The 24,931-nt window shown below is 49.5% G+C and overlaps 1 protein-coding gene across 1 annotated transcript in view; it reads right to left on the bottom strand.

The window, feature by feature from the left end:
* Positions 1 to 20,218: 20,218 nt before the first annotated feature.
* Positions 20,219 to 24,931, bottom strand: part of PTPMT1 (protein tyrosine phosphatase mitochondrial 1) — a 41,931-nt gene continuing 37,218 nt past the window's right edge. The window contains exon 4 of the mRNA XM_086959731.1: positions 20,219 to 20,879. Coding sequence (XP_086815857.1) covers positions 20,736 to 20,879 — 144 coding nt within the window. The 3' untranslated portion in view covers positions 20,219 to 20,735. The remainder of the gene's footprint in view (positions 20,880 to 24,931) is intronic.

Raw genomic sequence — 24,931 nt, 5'->3', positions numbered from 1 at the left:
CAGGCGGAGGGAGAGGGGCCCAGGATGAGGACCTCCGTCTTGTCCGAGTTCAGTTTCAGGCGGCTGGTCGTCATCCACTCTCACTATGGTAATCTCCGCCGCGCTGTCCAGCAAGGTCAGAGCCCACGTCAGATTCCGAAGCCGCGTTCTCACTATCTGGGGCATATCGATGCGCCGTTAAGGCAGCGACTTTCTTCTTGGCAAACTGCGGTCTCTTTGGCGTAGAGTCGTCCCGCTGGTCCCCTTCACTTCGCGTGCGGGGCTGGCCACGTCCTTGCTGACCACCCCTGCCCCTGCCGCCCCCTCCACCACCGGTTGACGGAGCCGATGAGTCCTGAAAGGAACGAGGAGAGCGTTGGTCAGATGCCTGATATCTGTCAGGCGATTTAATCGTAGCGCGGTCGCGCAATTCATAAACACGCTCTGACTGCGCAGGTTGTGAAGGCGCCGGACTCGAGACCTGTGTCTGTTGTTGTTGTTGCTTACCCTGATTCTGCTTTTTAGGCCAATTTTGTTTTTTGGACCTGGGCTGTCCACCTGTTTCCGAAGACTGCCCCTGGGGCTGCTTCTTTTCTTTTTCAAGAAAAACCTTCGCACCCTTAGAATTGCGGCCAACCATTTTATAAGCCGCCACAATTATTCTTGCCAGCTGACGGGGTTTCTCGGCATCGGGAATTAACGCCAGACCATTGGCCACTTGAAAGTTCACTGCATCCCCTTTTACATTGGCAAGGATAATACCGCAAACTGTCTCAAATGAACCGTTCAGGCGCATACCCAACTCAACCGCCGACTCAGGTCCGTGATCATCCTGAACACGTTTGTGGATCGCAGACAGGTTCGACACTGACGGTGTGCCAAAGCACCTCGAGTAAACCGCTGCAAAAGTCTTACCCCATGTCTCACAGTCAACAAGTTCCGGGGCTAAATCCTTCGGTAAACTAAGCGTAAGAATCCGGTGTTTTTCACCCGGAGTCGTATTAGGAAACACAGCCTCCAGCTGGTCGAATTTCTCGGCAAGCCAGTAAGGAAAATCATCCTTATTGTCTGGCTTTCTGCCCATAACGGAATTCGACAGGACTGATTTTCAAGCCAGCCTGGTCTGCTCGAAGCTGTGCACCTGCGGGGGCTGCGCCATGAATATTACGACCAATGTAATGAACAAGCGCTCTAATCACTCCAACCGCGACCTCATGAAGACGCCGCAGGTCAGCTACATTACAAGTGGTGCGATTAGGATGAGGAGTAAATCCACCCAAAGCGGGCCAATTTGTGCCCGGAATGGACAAGGGACCTAACCTCGGAGCCGTTAAAGAATGGGGTAGGGCGCCACCAAACCAAACTCCGTGCTGCCAAGCGTCAATAGGTACTTCCAGTGCCCTGTACGGAGCATAAGCCTCCGGTACAGCCGAGGCAGTGTATGAATGATAGACACCCGAATTAGCGTCCATTTCCGGAAATGTCACCCATGAATAAAACAATTCGTACGGGTACGCATGTTCCGCACTCACCACTAGAACCACAGCCAAGCCTTCCGCAGGTACATTATATGCCCGCAAGTGGTCGCGAACCGCGACTCGGCTATGCTGCGCAATTTCCACGGCCATGTTAGCACAGGAAGTGTAAAGAGACAAAGAACAGTATGTAGCACAACTGGGTAGTAAGTCAAAGAAACCGTTTATAGAAAAATTCAAGCTTGAAAAGACCTATTTCAAAAATAGGTAGGTTTTTCCGACACCACCGTTTACCGGAAACGGGAATGAAGGTGTTAAGGACTGAATGATATACTACTCGAGTGTCATGAAATACGGCCAACCAATCCGTTGGGCGCCATGTAGCAGGGTTTCCGTTCTCCCACAGAACTGTGCATAGAGATCTAGAACCTCAGTGAGTTAGGATGATCCAAAAACTCATCTCAGTGTCAGAAATCTCGTTACCTAGCTAGCTACAGTGTCTCGTGGATCATTATGGAATGATCCATGTATTAGACAAACCAGAACATGATCTTTAGAATACCTCAGGAGTCGTGGAACACATGAACACTCTTTCGTTATATAATCATTTCAAACCAAAACTGAGAGTCAAAGAACACAAGTGCAAGTTTGAAATATTTATTATTCAATGCAAAGTTCTCAAACGCAGTATCTTGTATAATACCAAAATGCAGATTATAAAAATCTGAGTCAGCAGCATAGTCACTAATCCATAGTAAGCAAAAGGTGCTAGCATGTTATAATGCAATTTCTATAGAAATCTATATCACCTATATTTCGCGCACCCTATCTAGCATATTATATTATATCTAAGAAGGTCTCATTCGGGTTTTAGCAGGGCGGCCCCATACCTCTCAATGTCAGTAGGAGCAGTTCACATCAACCGCTACCAGCTCTCTTCATGCGCAGCACCAAGTGTCTGCGTTCATTCCGTGTAACTCTATCTTAAACCCGCGTAGAGCCCAAAATGTTGGCATCAACATTATTTGTGTTATGTCTAATGTCTAATGTGGTGCGAGGATCAGACCTCCTAGCAACCTTGTGTTAGGTTAATCTTAGAGTGTGCAGCTCTCAGTGTGCAGACAGTTGTACCAAGTGTACCAGGCAAAGCTGATAGCATAGGAATAACATATTATTCTCAAATAAAGCAACTCGCCGCTTCTAGGGTGAAAGCTACAACAACAAGTACGTGTCGTGTGCAAAACTGAAGCCGAAGGCAAAACGGCTGTTTAAACATGTAATACACTCATGCTAACTTAACGCAATATATGTAATGAAGTATCCATATGACAAGGGTCTGTTCTGCTCTGTATGTGGGGGTGGTGACGAGCTGCTCAGTTTGAGGTTGGCGAGGTTGTCAAGGAGGGGGGTGGAGTCGGGGTCACTGCGGTTGTCGAGGTGGAAATTCAGGTCTCCGAGTAGGATGTAGTCAGTAGAGGTGATGGCGTGGGGGTGCGACGAGGTCAGAAATGGTGGTTGCAGACTGGGTGCGAGGTCCGGGGGTCTGTAGGCAAGGGAGCCGCGCAGCATAGTATGTGCTGGAGGTGGAGAGTTGGAGGGAGGTCTTGTGTGCTATGGCGACCCCTCCTCCAGGGCAGTGGGGGAGGTCCTTTCTCTGGGTTTTGTATCCGTCTGGGATGGCAGTGGTGATGTCGGGGCCCGAGGTGGCATTGGTCCAGGTTTCCATGAAGAAGGCTGTGTAGGCTGAGAGGGTGTCGAGCAGGTCCCAGATCTCTACTGCGTGTCTGTGTAGGGAGCGTACGTTGAGGAGGATGCATGTCAGGGCTTCGGTGGTGAGGGCATCCGGTGAGTCTACAGCAGTCATGGGGGCGCTGTTGATGGTGAAGGCTCGTTGGCAGTGTCTGCAGGAGAAATGTCCATGGGTGGTGTTCAGTGTGGATCTTTGGCAGTTGTTGTGTCTTCCGGGGTTGAGTGCGTGGAGGGCGGCGGAGCTGTATCGGAGGGGTCTCGGTGGTCCAGGCTTCCTGGCGCAGGTGGCGGTCGGGTCACGGACGAGCGCAGATGGGTTGCCTTAGGTGCGCCTTCGGCCCTTAGAAAAACAAGGTAGAGGAAGGAAATAGCAGTATAAAACGAGGTAAAAGCAGGAGAAAGCACTCAGACAAACGGGGAGTGTGGGAGGCTGGCTTAGTATATGGTGCACACTTATCTAGGTAAAGCATGCTGCATTAATCCAGACAACCCTAATGGTGATTTTAGTGGTCTTAGACAAACTTAGAAAGCTTTCTAACTGGTAGCTGTGGAGAGCAGCTTTCAGGCTTGGTCTAGAAGGAGTTTTAAACCGCTTGTTTTACCAGAACTAATCATATAGTGTAGGTTAAACGATAAAGAACTACACAGTGTAGTAATAGAAAATAGTAATATTTACTAAAAGCACTTACTAACACATTGGTATATCCCCAGGCACCCTCATCTACAGACCCCCGGGACCACGCACACAATTCAGCGAAGACATGACAGACTTCATCAGCCCACACGCCCTCCCCTCCGCCGACTACATCCTCCTAGGGGACCTCAACTTCCACCTGGAGAAAAACAAGGACCGCAAAACCGCCACCCTGCTGGACAACCTCGGACTCAAGCAACTGGTCAACACCCCCACCCACTACACCGCCCACACGCTTGATCCAGTCTTCTCATCCAGCAAGCACATCACCTTCAGCCACTCCACCGGACTCCACTGGACCGACCACAGCTGCGTCCACTTCAGCTTCAGAAAAACCACAACCCACCACCACCCGCAACAGGTTCCTCACAGAAGCTCGAGCAAGATCACCGCCGACCAGCTCACCACCTCCCTCAGCCAGAACCCACCTGCCAGCACAACGAACCCCAACGAAGAAGCCCGCAACTTCACGCAGTGGCTGACCGCCTGCGCCGACGACCTCGCACCACTGAAGAACCCTCCCAGCAGACCCAGAAGCAAGAAGGCCCCCTGGTTCACCGACGAACTCAAGGACTCCAAGAAGACCTGCCGCACCCTCGAGAAAGCCTGGCTCCTTGACCAGACCACTGACAACATGACCGCCCTCAAACACGCCACCCGCAAGCACCACCAGCTCATCCGCACCACCAAGAAGAAATCACTGAAGGAACGACTGGACAACAACGCCCACGACAGCAAGGAACTCTTCAGCATCGTCAAGGATTTCTCCAACCCCAGCACCGGCAACAACGACATCACTCCTTCACAAGATCTCTGCGACTCTCTCGCCTCGTTCTTCCACCGCAAGATTGCCGACATCCACAACAGTTTCGGCGCACCATCCACGCACCCAACCGTCGAACCAACGCACCCCACCGCCACCCTCCGCACCTGGACCACGGAAGACACAGCCCGCACGATGAACACCATCCACTCCGGATCTCCAACCGACCCCTGCCCCCAACACGTCTACAACAAGGCCGACTCCACCATCACACCCCAATTCCGGGACGTCATCAACACCTCCTTCAACACCGCCACCTTCCCGGAGAGCTGGAAGCATGCCGAGCTCAGCGCCCTACTGAAGAAACCAACAGCGGACCCCACCGACCTCAAAAACTTTCGCCCCATCTCGCTCCTTCCTTTTCCTGCCAAAGTCATTGAGAAGATCGTCAACAGACAGCTTGCCGCCTTCCTCGAGACGAACGGATCCCTCGACCCCTCACAGTCCAGTTTCAGAGCCAACCACAGCACCGAGACCGCCCTCATCGCAGCCACCGACGATATCCGAGCCCTGCTCGACAACGGGGAAACAGCGGCACTCATCCTCCTGGACCTCTCTGCAGCGTTCGACACTGTCTGCCACCGCACCCTAGTCCAACAGCTCAGCAACATCGGCATCCAAGAGAAGGCACTGGAGTGGATCATCTCGTTCCTCGCCGGAAGAACACAGAGAGTCCGCCTCCCCCCGTTTCGTTCCGAGGCCACCAAAGTCATCGGCGTCCCGCAAGGATCATCACTCATCCCCACCCTCTTCAACGTCTACATGAGACCTCTTGCTGCCATCGCACGCCAACACAACCTCCACATCATCTCCTACGCCGACGACACCCAGCTGATCCTCTCCCTCACCAGAGACCCCGACACCGCCAGAACCAGCCTACACGAAGGGAAGAAAGACGTCGCCGAGTGGATGAAGAACAGCCGCCTGAAACTGAACTCAGACAAGACGGAAGTCCTCATCCTGGGACCATCGCCCTCCGCCTGGGACGACTCCTGGTGGCCCCCAGCCCTGGGCACCGCTCCCAAGCCAACAGACCACGCACGCAACCTGGGCTTCATCCTGGACTCCTCCCTCTCGATGACCAGACAAGTCAACACCGTCTCCTCATCATGCTTTCACACCCTTCGCATGCTTCGCAAGATCTTCCGATGGATCTCGACCGAAACCAGGAAGGCGGTCACCCAGGCCCTCGTCACCAGCCGACTAGACTACGGACACACCCTCTACGCCGGAACCACAGCCAAGCTACAGAAAATACTCCAACGCATCCAGAACGACTCCGCCCGACTCATCCTGGACATCCCCCGACGTAGCCACATCTCCGGCCACCTGAGGGACCTGCACTGGCTCCCCGTCAACAAGAGGATCACGTTCAGGCTCCTCACCCACGCACACAAGTCTCTCCACGACCTGGGCCCCAAGTACCTCAAAGACCGCCTGACCTTCTACACGCCCACCCGCCAGCTACGGTCTACTAGCCTCGCCCTCGCCGCCGTACCACGCATTCGAAGAGCCACCGCCGGAGGCAGATCCCTCTCCTACCTGGCCGCCAAGACATGGAACTCCCTGCCCATCCACCTTCGGCTGACCCAGGACCACCTCGCCTTCAGGAGACAACTCAAGACCTGGCTGTTCGAGCAGTAGCGGACTCCTTCCCCCAAGCGCCTTGAGACCCTTCCGGGTGAGTAGTGCGCTATACAAGTGTTATGATTGATTGATTGATTGATTGATTGATCCCCTATACAGAGATATAACACAATATTTGAAAAGTAGAACAGGTAAGTATCACAAATACACAGGGGTCTCCAGGGGGAGACCAAACCATGTACTAATAAAGTGGAATGCAAACTGCGACTGAAGTCGAGACTGGACCCAGAAGACTTAGAAGAGCCAAGGAACTACCCAAGTTAAGTACCCAGGAAATCCACGGAGGCCGTGTGTCTGAGTGGAGTCCGGTGGAATCCAAGGATGGGTTCTTGAAGAGAAGTACCTGAAAGCAGAGGGGGCACATTTTGACAGTTGGGAGTGAACAGGAGGCACAAAGACCAATGACCACTGATGATGGAAGATGAAGGAGTTGATGGGTGACGTTGTTGCTGCAGCTGTGAGGAGCAGACGATGCTGTGGAAGACTAGGAGCCATCCACAAGCGAAGAAGGTGAAGTGTCGGGACCAGCAAGGTACAAGGGACTCATCAAGCGCAAGAGTCAGAGCTGGCCCCGTGCAAGTAGGGGGGCCCACTGAAGCCAAAGAAGGCCCTCAAGTGGACCCACAGACCAAAAGCACAGGAGTTGCAAGAAGACCTCAAGCAGCTCACCAATGATGCAGGCCCACGGTGCAGGGATGCGGTGAGTTCAAAGATCTTGCTAACAAGAGATGCTGGAGCTTCTTGGAGTCCGAAGATCTCTGGAGAAAAAAGTCAACAAGCCTTGGCTACGGCAAGTCAACATGGTGCACAGAGAAGTTGTTCCAGTAGTTCCGATGAGGGATACTGGCCTCACACTCGGTGACACTGCAGGCCTCGAGGGAGTTGCAGAACCACCACCTGTGTTGCTGGGCTGTGAGAAGTCCAGAGGAGTCAGGAGCAGCTGACCGGTCAGCTTAGTTGCGGTGCCTGCAGATGCAAGGGAGTGACTTCTTCACTCCAAGGGGGATTCCTTAGGGTGTCTTTGATGCCCACAGTCCTGGAGAAGAACCCGGATGGAGCACAGGCGATGCAGAAGACTGGCAAGACGATAAGACCAGGAGCAGCAGGAGTCTTCCAGATGCAGTCCCGGTTCCCAAAGCGAAGTCCAAAGTGCCCAGATTGTGGAAGTGGTTTCGGATCTGAATCTTGTTCCACAACAAATCTGAAGAGTCACCTACAGGTAAGCCCTTAAGTACCCAAAGGAAAGGGATGGGACGATTCAGGAGAGGGGCTGGACAGAGGAGGATTGGACAGTGGGGAGGATACTCCCATGTCCAATGTCCAGTTTCACACCAGAGTGGGAGCAAATGGCTCCCTGAACTGGTTCCAACTGGAGTACGCAGGGAGGGCACCAAAAGTGCCCTTCAAAACAGTCTGGTGGCACTGGCCAGCGCCTGCACCCCAGCCTAATATATAAGTCCTGGCTGGGAAGTGGTCACACCTCCCTGTGACCGGAAACCTATTGCTCTACCTTCACAGAGAACAAAAACACCAGCGCACATGGTATCAAGTCACTATTATCCCAGTGCCTTGTGCACCAATCTTCAATGCGAATTCTTGCCCAAACACTCCTTCTCAATCTAAGGAAGTCACGTAGTGTAGACAAAATTGGTATTTTATTTCCTTTAAAACCAAGTGCTTCCCAGCCGACGCGCGTTTCGCCCTTTGCGGGCTTCCTCAAGGCAGATTTCCAATAAGCTTAGCACTGTATAATTCTCAACGCTTGTCACACTAAATCACTTTTATGAGCTTCACTTAGTCGTAAATTCCGATTTTCCAAAAACCAATAGTAGTAGTAGTAGTCCTTCATAAATAGTCACTCAGGAGCCATGATAAGTTCCATCAAAAAACGCTGTGCGCTCCACCAACACACGTTGTAACAACAGGGTTCCTATTGCTCTACGTTCCCCTGCTCGAGCCTGGCTCAGCAGGAGGACAGTAGAATTGTGTTTGTGGTCGTCAGCAGCACTAGCTTGCTGTTAGACCTTGAAAGGAAGGTACTGGGAATACAGGGTGCTCCTACATCCAATGCTGGAATCAGTGTTGGGGTAGGATTCCAACAGGTTTGATACAAAACATGACCGGTTTCGGTGCAGCCAATATGTAGTAAGGAATCTCGTAATTGACTTGATGTCCACTATATGAATAAAATGGCTGACCGCACTTACAAAGCCTGGAGAATCAGATCCTGGATTACTAGGGGGTGTCCTGCTCATGCAGGGCATCCTCACTTACAACCTAGCAGCCGACCTTCAGGATTGAAAGGCCTGCTGACTAATAGGTTTTAAGTGTGAGGGGTGCTAGCATCAGCTCACACAGGCTGCAATGGCAGGCCCGTAGTCACAGTTTGAGTGATCTCTCAGGGGTGGCATAATATATGCTGCAGCACATGGGAACCCATGGTGTTCCTATGTCCTCGGTACCTTAGTACCATATACTAGAGACTTAGAAGGGTTCACCAGTAGCCAATAGGAAGGTATCAAAGTACTTACCACGGTCCGATTTAGGCAGAGAGCACAGTGATTGGGGGTCCGGAGTAGCAGGATCCCAGTCAGACTAGTCAGAAAACAGAATGACCCCAGAAAAAAGTGGGGTAACCATGAAAGCAGATCCTGCTTTCCTGCAGGGAGTAAGCAGAGCGGTGCAGCATCACATGAGAGCTGGGTCTGGGATAGGTCTCATGTAGGCGAGACTTATGAATGAGGCTGATGTGGGCCCAGCCTTGCTTAGGCGACTCAGCGAGATGTGTTTGTATTTCTCACATCAGGATGTTTGTGTTCAGCCCTGGGCGAGGTGTGCACTCATCACAACATAACACTGGCACCATTCCCTGCTGCCTCTAGGGATCCTAAATGGAAAGAGTCAGTACTGCTAAAAGGCACAGCATTTCTTCAAGCGCTTTTCTTTAGTGGCGCTATACAAAATGAATAGGACATGGTTACAAGATGAAACAAGAGAGAGGAATAGATCCAAGAGAACAACAAAGGTGAAAAGGAGTACATTGCATGTTTAAGAGTGATAGGAGGTAGCTGTGTCTCACAACCCCTTGCATTAAAAGAAGGGAGACCCAACATCCGAGCACATCCAAGATCACACGTCTGAGGATGTGGGACAGAAGGAGACCAAGTGTCCAAGTCCATATAGGGAGTGCTCCAAGAAGCCAGATAGACACCCAAGAGGAGCAAAAGGTTTCCAAGTGGGGCAGGTGTGACCACTAAGGGGCACTTCCTTCCCAATCAGTGCGCAAGAGGGCATCCGGGGAAAGGAAGAGCAGAAATGCAAACTGGGTCTCGGACTGGGGCATGTTCTGCACCTCTGGAAAACTTAAACCCGGTCCAGTTTCTGCTTCTGCCACAAGAGAGTGCAATGCACCGTTGACCCTTGTGAAACATTGCAGGGTGTCACCCTTCAAGCGTTTCTGCATTTTGCCTTAGCTATGCAGCGTTCATTTCTCACTGTCCAGGGTCTATAGAATTCCTTGTGTGCAGTCCTCTCTCTAGCCTTAAAAATAAATGTAAATGTACATGTATTTATATAGCGCAAATCACCCACATCGCAGGCATCTAAGCGCTTGCTTAGGGAACCCGTCCTGGTATTCCCCTGTGAGATAACCCCAGCAGGGTATCCACAAGGTGAAAGCCAGGCATCCCGCCGCGAGGGGCCGTTGTGGAGATTAAGCAAGCTATTGCCCAGAGTCGCAGAGTGTGAACCCGTGAGTCGAGTAGGCACCGGAGCGAGAATTATCGAGTCCGTGGAATTATTGAGCCCAAGCCCCGTTGAGGCGGGGAATTGAACCCTGGTCCAGGGCCGATCTCAGCTTCCGGGTCTGCCGCCTCTAACCCCTGAGCCACACTTCTCCACATAACACAGAACATATTGATTTGGAGTGGAGGAGAAGTGAGAAACGGGTGGTGGGAGTGTCAGAAGGCCAGTGTTGGTTTGGGGGAAGGGAATAGATGGAATTAGCCAAAAGTGTACCTTTTCTTCGTTTTTTCCGCATTGACTCGCTTCCGCACGCTCCAGCTCTCTTGACCCGATCGAGTTATCAGATCAAGTGACACAGCCATAAACATATCTAGACATGATACTAGTATCAGAAGCACCTAAAGCACTTCAAAACTGCATGACGGTTACTCGAACGTGGAGAAAGGACGCAAGCACCCTTTGCCTGCTCGGCAGAATCTTCAGATGGATCCCAACCAACACCAGAAAGACCATCACGCAATCCCCATCACTAGCCACCTCAACTATGCCAACGCTCTCTACGTCGGCATCTCCATCCAGCTCCTCAGAAGACTCCAGACCATACAGAACCCTGCAGCCAGGCTCACCCTGGACCTTCCGAAACTGACCCCTAACACCCTCCTCGAACTTAAAGGACCTCCCCCTCCAGCTCAGTACAGTCTCCTTGCAGTAAGACTTCAGAATGAGAATCAAGGCCCGGCTTGAGGCACCGCACCCAGATACCACAGGGCTAACATTGCTGCACTTTAAAAAAGCAGTTAGATTTATTGAAGGTGCTGCAAACTAGAATTTCAAAACAAATGCACTGTAGGAAAGTAGGTTTCTGCTACAGAAACCCCCCACTTTTGTCAGATTTCTGATGCACTTTTATTGAGTGTGCCCTGGGTCCCAACCAATCAGGCTACCAGGGCCTGTGTTCTTTCCCTTACCTGTAGCATTGGACGATCTACTCCGACTGTCTCTTCGATGCCTTCAGCCTCCTCCCGAAGGGTCCCCCTGACTGCGAACGGAACTGGTGAGAAGAACCCAACACAAAAGGACACCCCTGCAGCCGCAGCCCCTGAGCGTGGACTGCCGGTCCGATGGTGTCCTGGTATCCAGCAACTCTTCAACTTCATCCTCCAGTCGTTGGTTCCCTTCTTTGAATCTTCTGGCTACAGCCTGCAGTCTTTTTATTCGCCCAGCAACCTCCATAGGAAAGCATTGGGCTCCTGACACCTCCTAAGCACCCTGCACCAGGCTTCACCCGCCCCACTGTTGGTGCGGCCTTGAAGCTGACCCGCTTTGCTCTTACCTTAAGTTCAGGAGTTTGCCTCCCAAAACCACGTGGCCTGCCTGTGAGCAGCCACCAACCGAGGTGCCCCTTAGCCACAATGGCATTCCTGCACTCTAAACCCAGCCGCTCTAGTGGTACACCTCGAGTGCTGAACTGAACCTTGTGGAAACCTTGGTTCTAACCTCCAAAACTCAGTTACCAAAACCGTTTACTTACCTGTAAACTTAACACTGCTTTATCTACCATAGGTTTGCGTAATGGGTTTTTCTCAGAAAATAGTTTTTTGTTGATCCTGTCTTGTAATGCAACAAAAGTAACAGAGTTATCAAGTGAGATAACCTGCTTGCTAATGTACTACAATGCCTAAAATTAGTGACGAGTTTGTTTTGTGCAAAAGTATAAAAGTAACTAAATAGTAATCTTCAGTAATTATCAGTATTCTGAAGAGCTCACAACCCATTTTCATGACTGCAAAGTAATTTGTACGGTCCTACAAAACAAGCGCACACTGTATCTTGAAAAGTATCATTGTATTGAAAGTATCACTTACCTGCTACAGAGTAAATCTTGGTTCTTGTAATCAAACTAACAAAGCAACTTTTTAAACAATTAGTCTGATCAGTCATTGAGTGTGTGATATCATTTCTTACCAGCGTGTGTACAACAAATGCTTAAAACTACCCTCTGATAAGCTGACTGCTCAACCACACTACCACGAATGAGAGTAAGGTATTATCTACTATAGCCCCTGCTATACCTCCGAGAATCCACTGGACTCTGTGCACACTAGACCTTACTTTGGTATAGTATCTATCGAGCCTGCTTCCTACACACACATTATAATACAAACATTGCTTGTTACTACTACTCAATTTAACAGTGTGGAGTATCGACCGCGTATACCGACAAACCATGCCCACAACGGTGGCATCATCCTGGACAGCAAACATGCAACGCCAGATCAACGCAGTCTCCTCCGCCTGCTTCTACACCCTCTGCATGCGCCGAAACATCTTCAGATGGTTCCCAGTCAGGGAAACTGTCACCCAAGCCCTTGTCACCAGCCAGCTGGACTACAACAATGCACCCTATGCAGGAATCACCACCCAACTCCTGCAGCGACTCCAGGTGATACAGAACTCAGCCGCCAGACTCATTCTCGACCTCCCCAAACAGAACCACATCAACCCCCCACCTCAGGAATCTCCACTGTCTCCCCATTGAGTAAAGATACAAATTCAAGATCCTGACTCACCTACAAAGCCCTGCACGACCAAGGACCAGCATACACCAGCCATCGCCTGAACTTCCACCAACCCTCCAGACACCTGTGCTCCGCCTCCCTCATGCACTCGTCCCGCATCCGCCGAAGCTACAGTGGAGGACGTGTATTCTCCTACCTCGCCACCAGATCTTGGAAAAACCTCCCCCTTCACCTGCGAACATCTTCCTTGCTCCCGTAACTCAGAAAGGGACTCCAGACCTGGCTCTTCGACTGATCCCACTAAGAACTTAGCGGCTGAATACTCTCATGGGTGATTATCTGCACTCTACAAATCTGAATTGATTGAAGGATGAACGGCTTAATTGGTCTTGTGAATTGCAAGTATGCCATACACAGATGTCAAGCTGGAGACTTCCAGAGCCTAGCCTCGGAAGAATCAGAGATTTCAAGGGACATTTCCTGATATTTGACAGAAGTCAGGTTTAACGACCAGGGGTGTAATGTCTACGTGAATTTTTAACCGCAAAGAGAAGTTAAAAACAGAAATCGTGGTCTTGGAGTAGACAGTGGATTTGACGGCACATTAGATGTACGCAGTTTACTTCAAAAGCAGGTTATAGATACAGAAGACTGAAATAAGACATCGTTTCCCAAGGGACTCTGGTTGCTCTGTGGCCTGCCCATCATCATATCTCTTAAAGAGTTGCCACAAATACCTCCCTTGGTAGATGGCACATCTCTGCTCGTTCAGCCACCACATAGTGCCTGGCCCGTGCTGGCCTATTAGGTAGGAGCAAATTTAGACAATGCCGCCAACGAATGGTAAGCAATGGGCGGTCTCTAAGTTTTTTACTGTAGACAATACCCCTTTCAGCAATAGTCATTTGTGTGCTGTCAGGCGAGTCCTAAAAACTAGCCTCATCCGCCAGGGGTTTGTTCTATGCTTCCCTCATTTTCGGAGAAGACCACGCGCACCAGCATTGCTGAGGTCACAGGGATCGAGGAGTGGAAGCACAACAACATTTTTTAAAACATTTTAATTGTAATGTTTAAACTCTGAAAAGCTTATAGTTATGCTTTGGGGGATGGATCTAATATTTGGCACTTGCACTTTTGTTCACAACTGAGGTCATAATCAGCTGACTTGCAATAATGAAAGCAAAAGCCTATTTCTATGCCTGAACTGTGATTTTCATCTACACACAAAATTCTCTGGCAGAAAACATTTGAATTGTACCTCTGAGAATCACAAAAGACCTACACATACAGCCAATACAAGGCCACACTAATCTGTCAATTATAGTTCAACCCCAGACAATCACCCAAATTAAAAACTAATCTCACACCCTGATCGGGTTACAAAAGCATGTCTAATTAACGTTTGATCGTTCCCTAAGCAGAAATTTGAGCTTTGGAATATTTTACGCAATAACATCTGGGACCTTACTTTTCTAACTGAAACATGGCGGAATAAAAGCTCCGGTGCGGACCTCGAAACAGCCATTGCAATGGATACTCCGTCTCATGTTTAAAGCCCAGCTAAAAACTCTTCAAAGAGCTGTGAATGCTCTCCCGGTCTCTCTCTTAGACAGTATAACTAGTCTTCCTGCTTGCTTACACCTGCAAATAGCGTCGGGACGCTCCTGCTGGAGCAGCTGTCGCGCTCTGTAAAACTACGACATTATATGTAGTACAAGCATTGGTGCCGTTGCTTAAGCTTTGAAGAGTAACACTGTGCAACATAGTATCATGCAACATTAACAGTTTTTATAGTGCTCAGCATCTTGGTGCTGGAATACTATTTGTGGTCAGAACTCTGGCCTGGAAACGTATGTTTTTCACTCGGTCTCTTTATGTGTAGAATGTTTCTTCTGTGTACTGAAGTATTTTTCTTTCATACTTACTAGCTGGTTATTATGATATAAAGTGTATTCTGATATCTAACCTGCCTCATCCTCTTGAGTAAGCCTTGGACTGCTCTGTCTTGCTTCCCTGACAGGATCCAGTTTATAGTCCTATTTTACTGTGGTGCAAACACAGCATTGAAGAGAGCTCCAATTGATGCAACTGGAGCTCAGAAACCCTTGGTGAATCCAGTACCACTGCAGAAAATACAAACCTTTTATCCTGTCCTGCACCGCTAGAAAGCTCTACAAACGAGTCACCAAATTCCAGAAGTTGCAATATACCTCAGATGAGGTCACACACTCACTGCCTCCAAAGCTTCAATCCTGGTCTTTTACCCCTCCACAAGCCCCTGCTCCACCCGACCTCTAATGTCTCTTAAGTGTGGAGAAGTGTGGCTCAATGGTTAGAGCGGTAGACCCTGATGCAGAGGTCTGGCGGGACCAGGGTTCAATTCCCGACGCGGCAGGGTCTTGGGCTCAATGTCCACGGACTCGATAATTCTCGCTCCGGTGCCTACTCTAATCACGGGTCCCCACTCTGCAACTCTGGGCAATAGCTTGCTTAATCTCCACAATGGCCCTTAAGCGCTGGGATGCCTGGTTTCACCTTGGGGGTGCCCAGTAGGGAGCATCTCACAGGGAAAGCCAGGACGGGATATACAGCGCCAGGATGCCTGTCAGGTGATAGTGCGCTTTACAAGTATACATACATTACATTACAAGTCCTTTGAACCAGCTGTTCCATATTTTTTTCTTTCAGTCCTCTGACAAGTCAAATTTGCAGAGCTCTGGTTCTCCCCAGTGACCCTTACAATCATGCATTCATCTTCAAGAGCACTCTGCTCTCCGTAAATGCAGTTTCTTCCGATAGGACCATCCTATTTCTCTTCTATACAGTTATTACGACTACAAGACGTCCTAAATTAAACTACTGCCTTCAGGCCTCACAAACTGCCAATGGATGTTTTTTGGGCAAGCTGATGGACAAACACACCTTTATGCATCGATATGCCTTCCTCAGACAACATCTTATTTGATTACCAAACGGGATTGCTTTCTGCGGGCAGCGCTGAATCTTTAACGATCTCCATCTGGGATGACCCTAAATCATCGAAGAAGAATGGGGTGCTTGTACTCCTTCAGCTGACCTCTCTGCTGCTTCTGACAACTGACGACTCAATGGTACTATACAAGCAGCTAGAAATGTGAAAACAAGCAACTACGCAAGATCGGATCCCATTATAACACACACTGAGACATAACAATCAACTACCTTGTTTGTTTAGGGCGACAGGCACTCTGCTAGTTGGGGATGGGCTTTTGCCGTATGCAGGACGGCCACTCCGGCGGATGTGCATCTTTTAAAACTAAGACAGGAAGAGTACAGAAGCCTTGCCAGGGATAGGGCGGTAGCTCAGAATAAGGCCACCCAAAGCCGAATACATGAACATGGCGACAAGGCTGGTAAACTGATTGCTTGGCTCGAACGCAGGGAGTGGGCGTCGCGGCTCGTGCCGGAGTTACAGGGAGCGGATTCCACCACGGTCACAGATCCCCAGACAGTGGCAGATGAGTTTTTGCAACTATTACAGAGGTATATACACTTCGGTCGGTGGATATACGGAGGCTGCAAACAGTGATATGATAAAGGACATCTGCATGTCTATACTGTCAGAGAACGATAAGGGGTATTTGGATTCCCCTTTCACAGATGATGAAGTGGCACAGGCGATTAGAGAGGTAAGATCATGGAAGGCAACTGGCCCAAACGGCATCCCAATAGAACTGTATAAATTAAATGCCCATAAACTTGCCCTATATGTCCGATCTATGTCCACGGAAAGTAAGGAGAGGTCGACTCCCATATGATCAGCGCGTGGTGAACAAAGTAGTTATACACAAAGCAGGTAAACCTAAAACTCTCTGCTCCACATACAGCCCAATATCGCTGCTCAATGCTGAGCCTAAAATCCTGGCGAAGCTACTAGCTACCAGATTGGTTAAAGTAATCTTCAACTTGATACACACAGACCAGTCGGGCTTTATGCCGTGCCGTAACACAGCTCTCAATCTGCGTCGGTGGCATGGGATACTGGGTGGTACCCCATCGATCCATGAACCAGCCGTACTAGTGTCACTAGACGCCACCATGGCGTTCGATAGGGTCGAGTGGTCCTACCTGTTCGCAGTTTTGGCGAAGATGGGCTTTGGACCGGAATTTGTAAGCTGGGTACGCTTGTTGTACGCTAATCCCTTGGCCAGGGTAATCGTCAATAACTATAAGTCGGCCGACTTTCCCCTTGGTAGGGGCACAAGACAGGGATGCCCCCTGTCCCCGCTCCTCTTCGCTCTAGCCTTGGAGCCTCTGGTGGCGTGGGTTAGATGGGACTGATCAATACGAGGACTGCAGTGGACACTGGATTGGGAAGATAAAATCTTGTTGTATGCGGATGATATCCTCCTTTATCTCACTAACCCCAGGGACTCTTTGATCAATTTTCTAGATATACTTGCCATATTCGGAAGATATTCCGGATTTGCAATTAATTGGTCGAAGTTGGTGCTCTTTGTCCTCAGAGGCGAGCCACCGGTGCTCCCGCAGTCGTGCCCTATACAGATTGAGCCGGTAGGATTTAAGTATCTTGGAATATACGTTACACTGAACCCGAAGAGAAGATATCTCAATAATCTGGGACCCCCCCCTGGATAGGCTCAAGAGGGACGTGGAACGCTGGAAGGCTCTTCCACTTTCCCTGTTGGGTAGAGCAGTTCTGTTTAAGATGATGGCCCTTCCCCGATTTCTGTATGTATTACAGAATACAATGGACCCGGTACCAGCATCCTATTTCAAAGAGATTGAGGCTCTCCAGAGGCAGCTTCTCTGGGATCGAAGATCCCGCATAGCATTTACTAAGCTCACTCTCCAGTGGTACAGCGGTGGGATTGGGCTGCCAGACCTGCGGAAATACTATTGGGCTTCCCAGCTCGCTGCGGTGAATCATGTTATTTACGGACCTCCAGGGGATCCAGGATATGCCATGGATCGTGGGCAGGCGCCAGGAGGTGACTTCACCAGAGCGCTGTATGCCAGACCGAAGCGGTTTTCCCTAGTGGGTCCAACGGCGCATGCTGTCCATGTGTGGCACGCGGCGAATAGATATCTTGCCTGGGAAGGGAAACTCACTTTGGCCACACCCCTATGGAATTCAGAGAGACTAAGGAGTTTATGGAAGACCAAGGGATTTGACAAATGGAATCTTATCGGGATTACACAGATTAAAGATATGTGGGGAGGGGGTGCAGTACATACCTTTGCCTCTCTCAAGCAGCAATACGGCCTAGATGATAGCGAGTTCTTCCGGTACCTCCAGGTTAGACACGCACTCCTCACACACATACCTAGAGACGACACACTTCCTGAGGCCTCTCCTCTGGAAGATCGTGTGCTAGATGGGTACCTCCCCGAGAAGACAATTTCTTTAATATATAAAAAGCTCATTAATCGTACGGAGGACCCACTGGGACATATTAGAGCACAGTGGAGTGCTGATGATGTGGAGTTAGATGATGAAGATTGGACGGAGGTGATCTCCTCGCCGAGAGTGGTTGCGATCCAGATGCGACTTAGTCTGGTACAATTAAAGATATTGCATAGGTCATATGTCACAGGACCTCGCCTGGTGCGAATGGGCCTAATAGAAAGCGGTGTGTGCAAAAGGGGGTGTGGAGAGCTCAGCCCCTTTATGCATATTCTTTGGCATTGCGCCGAAATACAGGAGTACTAGACAAAGATACAGGACGAGATGAGAGGTGCTCTTTAGGTGGAGTTAAGGCCAGAGGCCCGGGGATGTCTGCTGAATGTGTGGGAACCTACGGACCTGAATGCATATGGGAAGCAATGTGTAACACTGGCGTGTATGGTCGCGAAACGAAACATCGCTCAGTTGTGGGGCGGAGGACCTGGATTGGTGTATGTTTCGGGAGAAGTCGGTGTATGTGGCCAGGGGGTGTCCAGAGAAATGGGGGAAAGTGTGGGGACATGGAATAGTCACCGTGGAGAGATATGTGCGCCCCCTGTGCGACAGATAGTAGTGGATGCACTTGAATCCCCGTGACCTGATACTTATATACTGTTTTTATTATTCAGTATAAAACGGGACTGTGTCTTTGTCTGCTGCTGATATTGTATTTCACCTGATGCTTTTGTTTTGTTGATTTCCCTTTTTATGGACTGGTAATAAAAAGATTTTAAAAAAACAAAAATCAATCAACTACCTTCCATTCTTCACCCCTCCGCATCACAGAAGGCATGCCTTGAGTCGCCTATCGTATCACAACAAGCATGCCTTGAGTCGTCTATGGTATCACAGCAAGCATGCCTTGAGTCGTCTATCGTATCACAGCAAGCATGCCTTGAGTCGTCTATCGTATCACAGCAAGCATGCCTTGAGTCGTCTATCGTAACAATACTCCCCAGTCTTGCTGCAACTATGCTAAAACCTACAGACAAATGAGTCCTAAACCCTTGTGTACTCACTGTAGGTCAATGAATGCTCCATTGAAATAAATGGAAGACAGAATTTGTTACGTGTGGAAAATATCTACCTTTCCTCCTAGTTTCTGAAGCCTCTAGAACTTGGACCACCGCTGATCATTTCAGGCAGTCTGAGGACCCTTGGAGTGACCTTGGGCTTGTAATCTAATGATACTAAATAATATGACCTGCACCTTCTCATACCTATGGTTTGCTTATGGTTTCCACGCAACAGTAAATCCCTAATGCCCAGATTTAGAAAGTTACTCACAGGCATGATCTTATTTTGGGCACTCCAGAAATATCCTCAATTAAAATTAAAATGCTTTAAAAAAAAAAAATAAAGACTTCGAAATCTACAGAGCAATTCTTAGCTTCCGTCCCTCTCCCACAATAAACTCCCTCCCCCCACCATTTTCTGAATGAACCTAGCATCACAAAGACTAAGTCAACTATAACCCTATGCAGCTAACCATTACCTTTGTAGGTCAAACTGAGCCAAGGGCTGAAGGCGGAGATCCAAGCCTTTCAACCCAGGGGAGCTCAGTCTCCAGGGTTCACTGCGCCCAAAACAGTAGTTCGCCTGCCTCGGGGAGATGAGTGGCCACCAAGAGGCACTGCCTTCTCTTAACGGTCTCACAGGAACTAGAGGTCATGGAAAGGTGCTCTACTGTCCAGTGCCTACTCATTCTGCTGAAACATGCTGTCCAGTGCCTTATTGTGCCTATTTGCCTCTGCTCTCCAAGGCATTTTTGTACACCAACAGACCTCAAATGTTGTATTTCAGCAACCTATCTCAGCAACTTTACCTACCGGAACCTTATGGGTCCCTCTAGCTCCTGATTGAGGGGTAGCAAGCACACAGCCCCCAGAGTCGCTTCATAGCAGCCAGCTAGCCCTTCCTGTCCACTGTGCGCCCCAACCCCTATGCAAACTCAGAACGGTAGCAGTCTTGTACTGAAGGCAGCATGATGTCAAGCAGGATTTGTAGACCCCAATCCCACCTCAGCAACCTGCCAGTAACTGTCTCGCTGTGTAGTTTGCTCTGGTCTGCAGCATGAGACCGCCTTGAGGCATCTTTAGGGTCTCTATAAATGAATTTGTCTCAACAAACAAGACTTGCATAGACAGATTGAACCAGTCTTTATATGCAATGGCACAAATGTTGCAGAGGTCTCCGTGCCCCAAATGCACCAGCCTTATGCTGGGTCAATCAAAGAAGTTTATCATTATAAATGCTACTAAGTGCTATCAGAAAGGGTGTCCTTGTGGGGGAGAAAACGCTGCTGGATGGTATCTTGGTGGTAAAAAACACACTACTGGGTGGTGTCTTTCTGGTGGAAAACACGCTGCTGGACGGTGTCTTTCTGGTGGAGAACACGCTGCTGGTTGTGTCTTTCTGGTGGAGAACACGCTGCTGGAGGTGTCTTTCTGGGGGAGAACACGCTGCCGGACGGTGACTTTCTGGGGGAGAACACGCTGCCGGACGGTGTCTTTCTGGGGGAGAACACGCTGCCGGACAGTGTCTTTCTGGGGGAGAACACGCTGCCGGACGGTGTCTTTCTGTGGGAGAGCACGCTGCCGGACGGTGTCTTTGTGCTGGATGTTGTTTCTTCAACGAATGCTCTCCCACCAACGTCTGCTCAGCCTCCACCCTCCACAGGACTCCGATTGCACACCCAGGCATGAAACTGCACGAGTGCCTCAAACTGGCCTCTGCGGATAAAAGTCTGAGGCCGGATCTTTTTGATGTATTCTTTCGCCTCCTGTGGGCTCCAGTTGTGGACCTGAAACAGAGAAACGTACAATTCTAAGAGGCAAACAGCCAAAAAACACATACATCAGCACAACAGATGAGAGATGAAAAACATGAGTAGAGTAAGGGACTAATGTGAACTGTTGGATAAAATGAATGACACAATGTTGGTGGGTGTCTAAGGGAGTGCGAATGGAGGTACGGCTGAGATGGACCACAGTGTGGGCACTGCAAGGAAAGACTGCGGAGGAGGTGGGGCAGAAAAGCAATCTGTTGAAAATGCCACTTGTAGAGAATAGAGTGGATTACTGCTGATACAGACTGCCATGGACGTACTGTTGAGAAAGCTGCATGGACGTTACTGTGGGGAGAGGCTGTGCTGGATGCATCTCCTGCTGGGACATCACTGATGCACTGGCGAGATGGACTACAGCGGGGTGCAACAAAGATGGATTGTTCAGCAGGGAAAAACCTTCAGTGGTGGTACAGATGAGAAGGGGGCATTGAAGGTGGAGAGGGCCTTTGATGGAGGCTTCAATTATAGCGACTAAAATGGATGCGCTGCACAAACGGACCGCGGTGCAGATACAGTTGGAAGGGATTGCAGCAGTGATACTAACACGCTCTACACAGTGGTGATACCATCTACAGGCAGAGAAACAAAGCATTGGAGGTACAGTGCATACACGCTGCCTTGGAGGTGCTGCGGAGAGGGACTGCACTGGAGGTTTACTTTCAGGGATGTATGTGGTACCACTGCTTAGATTGAATGCTGTGCATATACTGCTGAGCAGGACTGCTGTGGACGCGTGTGAGAAAGTGCCCTCTTCTGCATGGTTGCCCCCACTTTGTGCTGAATTGCTGATGTTCTTTGATTGAGTGTGCCCTGGGCTCCTGCTAATCCAGTACCCAGGGCCTGTGTTCCTTCCCTAAAACTGCATTGAAGCCTAAACCCAACTGGCATCTCTGGGCACAGGTAAGCTCCTGGTAAACAGTACCACAGGTACTCAGGGCACTGTGACCAGAGACGGCCCCTAAGGGCTGCAGCATTTATTGTGCCACCCTTAGGCGCCCTGTGCCCGGACACACACACTCTGCCTTTGCAGGCTGAGTGTTTTGGTGCAGACCAAAGTGAAGAGTCGACATGGCACACATCCCTGTGTGCCAAGCCTATAACCCCCTGCCCTGGCATGGGTCAGTCAACACTCTAGCTGGGTGCACTATACCAGTGGTGAGGGTACAGGTGCATGAGCCCTGTACCCCTATTGTCATTACGAACTCCACAGCACCATAGTGGCTACACTGAAAACTGAGAAGTTTGGTATCTCAGCACATTAAACCCGCACTGATGCCAGTGTGGGATTTAATGAAAAATGCACATAGAGGGCATCTTAGAGATGCCCCCTGAAAACTTACAAACCACTAGTGTCCAGGCTGAGTGGCTGCTTTCAGCTGCCACCACCAGACACGTTGCTCTCTGGGGTCTGAAAAAATGCACATCCTGGAACCAGGTGCCAAGCTTCCTCCCCCAGGATAGGCAGGATTCATGAAGAGCAAGCATCAAAGGCTTACAGCCTTTGTGAGCCTCTCCAGACCATTCGCTACTTTCAGCAACTGGTCCGCACTGGTTCTGACCCTCCTTTGAGCGGGAGAATAGGCGGGAAAGACAAGTAAGGAAAAGAGGTGTGCCCACCTCTGCCAACTCCACCCCTCAGGTGGGGGAGGCGAGGTGAAGCACAACTCTCAGTCCACGCCATCTTGAGGATGGGGGGACTCTGCCAACCAGGGAGAGGCACATGCCCCCCTCCCACTGGAGGGTGGCATGATAGGGGGTGTACCCATCGATTGAGCCTTACCAACCCTTAACTTCCCAACTTACCTCTCAAAGTGGTAGTCGCACCCAGCTCCTTTGTCTCCCTGCCTGCAGTGCTTTTGCAAACCGGAGGGTCTCCTTTGGAAACCACAGGGCGCCCGAAGTCAAAACAGCACTCTGCACCCGGCGGCCCCAGTGCCGCGGAGGGTGCACCTTTTATGCAACTTTGTTTCCTCATTCGCCCTGAGCTAAAATCCAGGAGCTGCTCCCACAGCCAAGTGTAGTGCTAGTCAGCAGCCACCAAACGGAGGCCCCTTATCCCCCATTGAGCCTCAACACTCTGCACCCGGCTGCCATATGCCGCTGAGCGTGTAACGAGAGTGCATCACTGACCCTGGAAAACCCCTGAGTCTAACCCCAGAACCTTCACTCCCACAGACTATTCTTTCCTGTGAAACGATAACCTGTTTTTTCTCCATAGGATAACACTGACAATTTTCTTCCAAAAAGTTTCGAAGTGTGGAGTTTTGAAATCTAAAAATATTCTTTAAAAATCGCACAAATAACCAAAACGTATTTACTTACCTGTTTGCAGGAAATGTCCCAGTGCTGAATCTAGGTATCCGGCACGGAGTTAGAAAAGTAACGAGAAAAGTAACACCTGCAATTTACTGAAAAAGCGTATTCATTCCAATGTACTGTATTTGATGACCTACTGCATCCCCTGTAAATCAAAGTACAATTCCAATTGCATTTTCAAACTGTTCTATATTCAGTAACTTATTACAGTAAAATATGTAATGCTTACCTGTGCCAGGCTTGCTTGGTTCTAGAAATAAAACAGTATTTTTTTATACAAAAACAAGAGGCCTAGAGTTCAGTTCTTGAGTGTGTGAGACTATTTACTGATTGAGTGTGTACAACAAATGCTTTAACTGTCCTTTGATACTGCCTTACTGCTCGGTCAAGCTACCACTTTAGAGAGTAAGGTTATATCTAACTGCCAAACCTCTGGAGACCCTTGGATCCTATACACACTGTACCTCACTTTGGTGTAGTATATATAGAGCCAGTTTCCTAGAAGGAGTCTCTTGTGTACCAAAATTATTGCTGGTATATTTACCTCTCTGTTATTCCCAATGCTACTGTACGTGCGCTCATCTCTCTGGTATTTTCTTGTCAGTGGATGAAAGTCTGTGCAACAGGAGGTATGAAGACGGTTACTTCTGCAATATTTCTGCATCTTGGGTGTACGATACCTATGACGGTTTTAATTCTGTGTCTCTGTACTAAAGTGATAATTCTTTCGGTTAGATGTGAGCTGCACGTGATGCGGTAGTTCTGTGCTTATAAATCTTGTGCTATTTCGCTACACCGATAATAGCGCAGAGCTCTGGGTCCTATTGAGTGAATGACGTTTTATCAGGGCTGTATCATCAGTCACTTCTGTCATACAGTCCCGATTCCACTGGTGTCCCATTCCTCGCCGTCACTGATCAACTACTGGATCTGATGAGCACCAAAGCATCGGTAGCTGTGGGTTTCTACAACCAGCACGTTTTGTGGCTTTCTACCATTCAGGCAGCTAAAGGCAGACCAAAGTCTGGGCACTGTTTCCACCGACCGAAATTAGAGAAGTCAATACAGTGACAACTTTTCACATTCGTTCTACATTGCTCTCGAGGCGAGGCGTGCACATCTATTTCATCTCTATTTCAACTTTTTTAAGCGTTCCTATATGTTTTTATCATGTTTACACCAGGTCTGTAGGGGGTGCATAGGAGAAACCGCCACAACTGAAGAGTCTGACTTCCATATCGCACGATACTTCAAGCCAGACAAGCATTCCAGAAGATTAAGCAAATGTTTATGAGCACAAGGATCAAGGCAGATGGGTGACCACAGTGGCAACAATATTTTGCTTTCTCATGGTATATCTGTGAGAAGCTGGTTTTCTTTTGCAGTAACCCCCCCCCCCATTTTTTGCCAGACTACTGATGCATTTTGACTTGATGTGCCCCTGGGTCCCTGCCAATCAGGTTCCCAGGGCCTGTGTTCTTTCCCCAAAACTAACCCAATTGGCATCTCTGGCCACATGTTAGCCCCTGGTAAATGGGCACAGTGACCAGAGAAGGGCACTAAGGGCTGCAGCACTTATTGTGCCCTTAGCCGCCCTGTACCCAGACACTCCCACACTGCCATTGCAGGCAGCGTGTTTTGGTGCAGAACAAGGTGAAGTCTCTACATGGCACACATCCCTGTGTGCCATG

This window comes from Lissotriton vulgaris, chromosome 2_2, assembly GCF_964263255.1.
Source record: "Lissotriton vulgaris chromosome 2_2, aLisVul1.2, whole genome shotgun sequence".
Lineage (NCBI taxonomy): Eukaryota > Metazoa > Chordata > Amphibia > Caudata > Salamandridae > Lissotriton > Lissotriton vulgaris.
This window is presented reverse-complemented; position numbering and strand designations above follow the sequence as displayed.